This window comes from Rhopalosiphum padi, chromosome 4 (assembly GCF_020882245.1).
Source record: "Rhopalosiphum padi isolate XX-2018 chromosome 4, ASM2088224v1, whole genome shotgun sequence".
NCBI classification, from domain to species: Eukaryota; Metazoa; Arthropoda; class Insecta; order Hemiptera; family Aphididae; genus Rhopalosiphum; species Rhopalosiphum padi.
Genome location: NC_083600.1, coordinates 35,236,002 through 35,246,825, shown reverse-complemented (window position 1 = coordinate 35,246,825; position 10,824 = coordinate 35,236,002). Strand labels below are relative to the sequence as shown.

Genomic DNA, 10,824 nt, shown 5'->3' with positions numbered 1-10,824 from the left:
CGTTTTTATTCCAATTTCCAAGGGAAAAACAAGCAATATAATTATATATTAAACATTAGTTATTACTAGTGAAACCCGAAACTTTATCTAAAAATATACAAAAAATGTATAAAATTAATTGATAATGGTAATCATTATTTTATGATACAAATCTAATAAATTCATTATAAATATTATAAATAATACTATAGATATACTACATAGATACCTATAAAATCTACAATTACATCTGAAAAATAAACTATATTACACACTGCTTTTCGGTGAAATTTCTTTCTTTGTAGTAAATATATAAATAAATATATTTATAGAAATAATTGAAGGTTATACGTTATAATATCATGTTACTTTTTTCAAATACTTAATTAAATAATTTAATAATATGTTACAATAAAGTATAACTTTCAACGGGGAAATGCAAATAAATGTAAAAGAAAGTAGACAGAGAAATAAATAAAATATACCAAATATACTTTAAAACAAATAAACAATTACCGTAAACCACACAGTTCTCAAAAAGTGCCTGAAAAAATTGTATCATTAAAATTATGTTTCATGAATTAAATGATTATATAAGTAGAGACGAGCGACGCATTAAAGCTAAAAAAATGCAAATGTATCAAGTTCCGGCTCCTAATTATTAGTACCTACTTATAAACCACGATTAGGAACAACGTATGGTATTATAAGTGTCTATGTGTTGTTAGTTTTTTAGTTTGGTTTTTAAATATTATAGTTTATATAAACCCTCACTTCAGTCCTCATTAAATTTATCTAAACTAAATATTGTAGTATTATTGGCTTGATTACATTCTCAATATAAATAAAATATGTTACCGTCAAAGACGTAAATTAAGGAATTATCGTTAATGACAGCAACGTCAATGACGATATTTCCAAACATAATAACTCGTATACTGTACACGATATTGACTAGGAAATAATATTAATACAATAATACCCATTATTTTCAGGCAATGATGCGTTTATTAATGTTTCTTAGGACCTAGGTAATAACGATAAAAGGTAATCCCGGTATTTTTCAACCATAAATCATAATTCATAAAAATGTTCATTAAATTTAATTCTTAAATTAGAATCGGATCTGTGTTGTAAAATGTTGTAAAACTGATTTATCTAATCACTAATCAGTGCTTATACCTAACATTGTATAAGTTATAAAATACCATATTTTTGAATTTTGTTTACGATTTGTATATTATTAAGTAAAATATAGCATAGTGGATGTACAATATAAATTACTTTTACGGACAATGTACTTGTTAAAATATTTGTATACATACACGAACACTGTAACACATTACGTAATAATATAATATTTAGTATTTACCTATACATAAAATTCTTTCTGTGTAAATATCATAATATAATATAGTCGATTGCATTTTTTTTGTGAACTATGCAGCGTCATTTTAAATTTCCTAATACCAATTTAAATATTTTTAAAATTATTAACATTGCCTACCGGCTACCAGTAAGTAATTTTTAATTCATAATTGTAAATGAATTAAAAAACTGTTTGTTTTTTTTCAATATTTTCTATATTGTCTGTTAATGCTTAAAAGCTAGGGCGTTATACTCGCATGTGTTGTCTCCGTCTTACATACATTTAATATGGAAAATGTTCGTTCAGCAGAATTAATTTTGTGATGTTAGCTTTAATATTAGAGTAAATTTACCTGTTATCAAATTTAAAGGTAAGAATATTATCTAGGAAATGTCATATGCTTTTATTGATATTATCATTTTAAAATAAGTGATGAACATTTCAATAAAAGCATATTATGACATTTCCTAGATAATAGGTAAACTCTAAACATTTACGTTATCAATTAAATAACGTCATTGACGGTAACATATAATATATATATATATATATATATATATAAATAATTAAATAATATATAATATATTTAACTATAACTACTTTATGTTACGCTGCAATATATTTTTTTTTTTGTTAATTTTTTTAATAAGCGAAAGTGATTTGGTTGATTAAGTGATTGTTTAGACTTGTGTGAAGAATTTGTCCATTGATGGGATTTCATGGCATGTGCGTGTATTCAGTCAATTAAGAAGTCCAGGTTAGACATAGCATTATTACTTAAATGACATTTTTATTGCTTAAAAGATTTGAAAAAAGATTAGTGAGGAGATATAAGAGAGGACTTTATCATTGATTAAAATTCTTCAAGGAATTTGAAAATCTGACTATTATTATTATTTTGAAGTATGGAATTAATTTGGGTTAGATGAATGGTGAATTGGTGACCCACGGTTATGTTATATCTACATACGTAAGTTGGTTTATTGAGAGGTTTTTGGTAATTAATTATTGTAGTTTATTGTATGCTTCTGGAGTGTTGGCTGCAATGTTGGATAGTTGAAGATATTGAGGATTTCTACTTAAGATGTTGGGTTGTTAATTGTTATGACGTTATGTTATAGGTTGTTTACTTGATATTTTTTCTCGGGGAGTTGAAACGTTTTGGGATGAGTCATGAGTTGCTTGTATAGTTGTATATAATGCAACCTTTATAATAAATTGGGTGTGAACCTTCAGAGAGACATTTAGAGATTTATTTTTAGTGGTGGTCGTCGTATTTCCTACATTTTGAGAGGTAACACGCTGTAGGTTCGTGTGTGCCCATAAGATTGACAATTTAGACATTGGGGTATTTGTTATTTTTTGTGAGACTTTTAAATGTTCGCTTTAAAATAAATAAATAATAATAATAATAAGTAATTGCTTTATGTAATATTGAGGTGATAAAGACAAGACAATGTCACTATCACTTTTTTCTAGGTTACAGTCAACAAAGAGTCAAAGACTACAATAAATTAATAGAAATTTATTGTAATTATTTATATTAACATACAACCATAAATATTATTTTAAAATTAATTCTTTTCAACTCATAACTTGCCACTTAAATATTGTAGCAACGGTGCATTTAATAATAATTACCAAAAAAATTTTATAAAAGAGACAAGATTTGTGAATTTACACGTTTGGAATACTTTAATATTTTTCTTAGAAACTTAATATATTTTACGATAATTTTTGTGTTACACAAATTGCCTAATTTATTATGTTAAAATGTAAATCATTGTTCACAGTCGAGTGTTATTATAATATTTGTATATATATCTACGTATGTGTATCTATATGCGCACCTCTTATTATTAAGTTATATTTTTTTAACTTTAATTGTTATTAACCAATTCCCCACTATTATGATATTTTAAAGTGTTATAGTTTTTTATGTCATTCAAACTACTGTATTTATTATAAAAGTGCTCAGTCTTTAATATGTTATTTATTTATCGCGTGTATACTAAGGAATACCTACATTTTATTTATTGATATATTAAAACGAAATGATACAATTAATTACGCTCTTCTATCATATAGAAATCAATTACATAGATACTGAATTATTTTAATTTAATTTTAATTGTACAATTAAAAATATTTTAGTAGGTACCTATCTATATATTTTTTTTAATAATTATGGTATATTTTTAAAAATAATAAAACTGAAGAAACCTAATTTGAAACACCTAGACAGAACAGGTTCATTGTCAAGAAATGAATTCTATTCAAAAAGGTTAGTAAATCACATTATTATAATTATACATAGACTACTTACAGTAGGTACATTATTGTGGTTCAATAGATATATTGTATCAATGAGTTAAAATGTTTGTTTTAACAATTATTAGATATAATTTATATTTATTTATGGGGAATATTTATAGTAAATACATAATTACTATTTTGTTGTAAAATACATACAATATATACAATAATTAGAACTTGATAAAATGTTCTAGTCGAAATTAATTTACTTAAAATATTGAGAAAATTTTAAGTTGTAACTTTTGACTTAATCGAATGAAAATATTTACCTATAATGCAATATAATATAGATAGGTACTTAGTAGTAAATAAGTTTTTATTGTATTTATATTAGAATTAGGCATTTCGTCATGATTTAATATATATATACCAAACACTGGTTTGAAAAAAACACAGTTAGTTAATTTTTTTCAAATATTGAACCAATTTCTTTCACCGATAATACACTCTCAAAGCTATAATATAAATTCCAAAACAATTATAAAATACAGCCAGATCGAAAATATGTTAAGCCATCACGATTATTGAAGTAGGCATTTTTTTAAATTTACGCAACCTATTATTTATATACATATAGAGTGATTCTTTAATCGAACCATATTTGAACCTAACCTAAGGGGTTAGTTTCCTTCAAAATTCCATCACCCGTGAAATTTGAGTATAACCACTTCCAGATGCGTATTTGTGTACCCTTACTGAGCTATTATTATGGTACTAGTCCCCGAAATCGGTTAGATTTGGTGCACGTCTTCACTACGTCCCCTAACTGATTTAAGGTTCATTATTAAATATTCATACAGCAATCATATGTTAATTACATTTATAAAATTTATAAAATCCATACCTAATATTATAGATATACTTTATTATGTAAATAATTTAATAATCATCTAAAAATAGTAATAATATTAACAATACACATCATAAAAAATAGGTAACAGGTATTATAAATTAATTAAAGATTATACTAGCTAATATAAAGTGATATTTAGGTCATGCTTTATTTATATTCTGAAGTATAGAACTATTTTCATGTATTCTAAGTTCAAGTTAAATATTACTTTGGTAATATACTAGTATGTTATACAAAACAAATAAATACATGTCAGTCGTAAATAGCACAGCCAATTTTTAGTGTTATTAGAATTTATTGATATGATAATAAAAATCAAATAAATATGTTAATTGATGTCGAACAAATAATATAAACGAATCAATTAATAAATTATTATACGAATAATTTATGTCAGTAAAAAAAAATGGTACCATTCATCATTCGTGTCGAAATAGATAAGTATAATAATTTTTTTTTTTTAAACTGCACTAGTCATCTTTATTTAAACGACCAAAAGTCTTAATAAATACAATGTAATGGGTGTTTACATGATAATCAATCAATAAATAATATATAATATAGTAGTAACTTAAAATTATATGTATACATACATTATATGTATACATCATGGACATGTTTGGGGTTATATCTCCAATGAGATAGCCCCTTTAAGTATAATAAATAAATGAATAATGTAATTAATAAATTGATATTTACATACAAGTAAGTCGTGTAGTCTAATATGTGGAAAAGTTAAATGAGATAAGACGTGTGGTACTTTTAATCAAAACTAAAGTTATTATAATTACAATATGAGATGCTTACAATTGTATTTAATAAGTACCCTAAACCAGTCACTAGCTGTACGTATATATAGTTACAACGCGTGCTACAAAGTCTAACCCGCTGTAGATTCGGGCACTAGAACCAAATCTCAGTAAGGGTTCATAATAATGGTGGTGGTAGTGGTTGTGGGGGGGGGAGTCTGCAATTTTTTTTAATATGGTCTCGACCAAGACTACGATGATGATAATAATACTAATAACAATATCGTTATCGTTTCACCCGCCGCGTCCAGCAGCCGACTCACCCGGTTTAGGGTGCCGACACCTGCAGAGCCTGTTGCTGTTCCTGTGCGTGGTTAGCGGGTACTTGATCCGGGTGAACCTGTCCGTCACTATCGTGGCCATGAATCCCGTGATCAACTCGACGGACTACTTGCGAGAGCTGGCCGACCACGTGCCGATATTCGGGTGGACCAACTCGACGCGGTCGGTGTTGCTGAGCACGTTTTTCGTCGGCTACCTGTTGTCCAACTTTCCGGCGTCCGTGCTCGGGTGCCGGTTTAACAACAAGACGCTGCTGGCGTGCAGCATGACCATCTCGTCGGTGCTGGCCATCGTCAGCCCACAGTTGGTGTACATGTACGGCGCCCCCCGCCCTGGTGGCCGTCCGGTTCGCGCAGGGCCTGTCGTCGGCGTTCATGTTCCCCATGGTGCATGGCATCATGTCCAAGTGGGCACCGCCGCACGAGCGAGGCCAGCTGGTCGGGTTCATCGCCAGCGGCATACAGCTGGGCACCATGGTCACGCTGGCCGTTTCCGGCGCGCTGTGCGGCAGTTCGCTGGGCTGGCCGTCCGTCTACTACCTGAGCGGCGCCATCGGGCTGGCGTGGACGGTCGTCTGGCTGCTGCTGGGCGCCGGCTCGCTGTCCACGCACCGTTTCATCAGTCAGGCCGAGAAGGACTACATTCAAGCGTCGCTCGCCAACACCGTCGATCACGAAATACGGGTGATCATAATATTATATTTTATAATTACGATTGTGTTGTAATCCCGTGTAGGTATATGACGAAAAATAACAGAACTTAACTCATCAAAAAAAACCCTGAGATATAAGACTGCACAAAATATTAAAATACGCATAATAATTATAATAATCCTCGATACATATATAGACTATAATGTATATATGATTATAGAATCCAATTTTCTGTTTCGATGGAAGTTTTCGATAATAAATTAGATCTGGTTTGTATTTTGGGGTCAAGAATGAATATTTCCTGTAATAATCTTCAAATAAACGGAAAAACAAAAGAAAATTACCTAAAAAATGGGAAATTATTTTTGTTGTAGCTCAAAAATTAATAACTACAGAAACTATAAATTATAATAATACAATATTTTAATTTTTTCAATTTTTAATGTAACAAAAATATGAATAGATATCTTATTAGGTAGTAAAGAAAACTGTAGACACTTTGTTATTATCAGCCATCATCCATTTACTTTTAGTTTATGTTCAATAATAAAAAATAATAACAAATGCTTCGAATTTCTTACGGGGTAAGGCGTGTTAATTACATTTTAAACAACGATTATAACTCATAAGTATAATTGAGCTCCCCAATATCAGTATATATGTATTTGTATATTAATCCTTCAACTAATTAACAAGGGATTCATTATACAAATGTATCAAGAGTACCTATAGTGTAAATGTAAACATTATTGATTAAAAGGTCTACACTAGATTAGTTACTTTATTGATTTTAAAATTGAATAATAATTTTGTCAATGACGCTTTTTAATTTTAGATAACGTTATCATATTGTAAAAGTGTAATTCAATATTAAGTCTGGGATTTAGATTATTGAATTTTAAATTACATAATAACATAATATACCCATTTGCGTATAAATAATCAAAACATATATTAATGAGTACCTAGTTAAAAACTGCCTTTTTTTGTCATTTTTGAAAAATAAATTGTAGTCCATAGTAGGTACATAACATAATATAATTAAGAAATGTAAACGATTTTTTTTTTAAAGAAAAATATTCTATAGATAAATACATTAGATGTCACAAAATGCATTAGTACTTATCCTTTTGGCCTTCTATAGTTATGTGTCTATAATTGTTATATTATTATGTGTTATATCTTTTATGTCTAAAAAAATATAGATCATAATTTATAGGTTAATAAAACTATGCAAAGCAAATTATCTTTAAAAAAAAGCAAAAATAATTAAAACTAGCAACATAAAAATTTTAATTATTATTATCATTTTATTACAGTAAAATATATTTTTATTTTAAATATTTATGTTGATTATCAATAAATACGTAATTTTAAACTATCAACGTTCATGTGAGCGTAGATAAGTAAAATTTTAGGAAGAGGGGTCAAAATAAAAAAATATTCAAATTAAAGCTAAATTAAAATGTAAGGTTATTTCAGCGCATAAATATAAAATATATATGCTATTATTTATATAATTAATATTTATAATGTTGGTATTCGTAAAATAGAAAATAAAATATAATCAAATGAAATATTCGGTATCGGTAAATAAAAACTGTACATTTCTTCGTTTCATGATATCTAAATCATTAAGTAATAATACCATAGTAATATTTATTAAATAATAAGTCAATAATATTTTTTCAGAAGGGGCAAGTTCCCCAATAGGCAACCATGTAAACTTAATCGAAAGTAGGTATATAATATTATTTATGTTGTAGGTACATTTATTTTAGAAAAATTGTTCACACTCACGAAACTTTTCCATTGTAAAATATTTCAAAAGTTGTGTTATATAATATATACATTATGTATTATAATGTATGTATTATATAATATTATATATTATTACTATAATACCTACATTGTTGTATTAAATTTATCTAAGTTAAGTTAATACAATTCAAAATTACAATGGTATAATACTAAACACCATAAATTAATTTGAAGATACCTATAAACATTGTAAACATTTCGTAAACTACAATCCAATAACTAGTGCAACATTTATTTTATTTTTCAATGTAATATTTATAATCTGACAATATATTGATTTAATTTATATTTTATGGCTTTCATACACTGAAACTAGAAAAATAGTAGATATCAGATAATGATGGTGAATAAATGGCAATACCGTAACATACAGCGACAACATGATATGGTCGTCATTCGTGAGTTAAGGTTTTTCATATTGTCTTCTATTTCAAATTAATATCATTCCTTTATCATAATAATGAGTTTAATTAGGCTTAAAATTATTTAGTGGTATTATGTCTAATACTGTACAATAATACAATGTATGTATAAATTACAAGAATTACTGAACATCGATGATGCAATGTATATGATTAGAGAAACATTTATAGGGAACATTCTAAATTTTATATTTATACGATATTTAATTTTTAAACCAAAAACACTATTTTAGTTATGGGTAGGTACTAGGTATATAATATATTAATATATATATATTTTACTGAACGGTGATAAGTTGAGACAAAAATCTTAACTAGATCTAAAATGTCAATCCCCTCTCATTTCGACAGTTTGAGCCTTGAAAATTATAGATATTAATAAAGCATAGGTACTGCAAATCCTAAACACCAAAAATTAATTCTTAAATAGTTGAAAATTACAATAACATAAATTAACGAAAAATATAGTTATTAAATAATCCATTTTACAAAAATACACATTAAAAATATGGCAAAGATTAACCTGCAGATATATTACTAAATATATAATTATATATATATACTTACGCATAACGGCATAACTACCGTGACTTTAATAAATACATATATTATGTTTAAGTGTTAAACAAAATTTGATTTGTCAATTTCAAAATCACAATCAAACGAAAAATTAACTAGTTTCTTCTGTGATCAGTTGTCAGATACTCCGTGGAAATCCATATTCACGTCGTTTCCGGTGTGGGCCACCACTATAGCGCACATTGGCCATAACTGGGGATTTTGGCTGTTGTTGACTGAGATGCCTACGTTTATTCATACGGTGCTGAAATTCGATATAAAGGATGATGGTTTGCTGTCTTCATTGCCATATCTCGCCATGTTCGTGCTCCAAATCCCAGTCACCTTCATAGCCGATTTTCTGAATAAGCGCAAAATCACCTCCCTCACAACGTCTAGAAAATTCTGGAACACAATATCCATGTGGGGTGGCACCGTTGGCTTAATCATACTAGGTTACATCGAAGACACCCACTTGACGATCATCATTTACGTGTTCATCGTAGCCATAGGGTGTTCATCGAACGCTGGATTCAACATAAATCACATGGATCTGTCACCCAACTACGCTGGGCTCCTAATGGGAATCACCAATACAGCCGCAGCTTCTGGAGGGATTATTGCCCCTCTGTTCGTCGGTCTCGTTGTTGACGATCAGGTACAAATAGACTCAAATCTTACGTACATTACATAATTCTATACTTCTGTGCATCCTATTCAATATATGTATATTGGTACCTAACCAACTTAGTGTATACAGAAGAATACCATTTTCACTTTTAGAATTTAACCAAACTGTATCATATGTAGAAGTATGTATATAGAGTGTAATTGGATTGTTTTGATAATCATTCCTACACGATTTGTCACTTATATTTATGTTGGTTTTTACATTAAATAATCGATGTTGTATTATAATATTATATTAGACTTCAGTTTCGGAATGGCGAATTGTGTTCATCAGTGGTGCAATAGTGCTGTTCGTATGCAATTTGTTTTTTATTATATTTGGCTCGGCAAAAACTCAGCCTTGGAATTCAGTACACAAAAACGGTACAGTATAATCTTGACTGCTATTATACACTTTAATTATTTTTATTATATTAGTTTTTAAAATATTAACGATAAAAATCTCTTAAAATAACACTTATATATTACAAATACAGCAATATACAAAATGTGTACCTATAATAATATAAAACATTTAATGTATATAAGTATATTTAAGTATACATCGTAGTCATCGTACGCATCAATGACCAATGTATTATATAAAAATAAATTAAGAACGAACAAGCATAAAAAAAACTATTGTTTTATAAGATGAATTATATTTTTAAATAATTACAATTAACATGCATATTAAAATATTATTAATATATTAAATGTACTTATAATATTAAAATTATGTGTTCTAGATTCTCTAAAAATGGATAATACTAAACAAGATGTTGAAATTGTTGGATAACATTACATGCATATCATATGCAATGCACCTAAAGCCACATATTTATCGATTATTATATATACTGTCTAACTGTCTATATATAATAATAATTATGATCATGTCATCACAATGTTGCCTACTTACTATTATGATTTATAAAATTTAAATTACTACAATGTAATTGTAAATTTATTGTTTAAAATTCTCATTTTATTTTATTTTGGCCCATAGTTTAGAGTTTAAAATTTTTAATAAATACCAAATAATTGTTATTTTTTATAATCAACGTCTAAGTAAATTATATTTTAAACTTTA

General features: G+C 27.8%; 1 protein-coding gene across 1 annotated transcript; it reads left to right on the top strand.

Moving 5' to 3' along the window:
- Window positions 1-3,334: 3,334 nt before the first annotated feature.
- Window positions 3,335-10,824, top strand: LOC132930251 (putative inorganic phosphate cotransporter). The gene is given in 6 exon segments (XM_060996016.1): window positions 3,335-3,632; window positions 5,581-5,933; window positions 5,935-6,291; window positions 9,199-9,720; window positions 9,992-10,115; window positions 10,481-10,824. Coding segments are annotated over 6 exon segments (1,425 nt in total). The 5' UTR covers window positions 3,335-3,613; the 3' UTR covers window positions 10,531-10,824.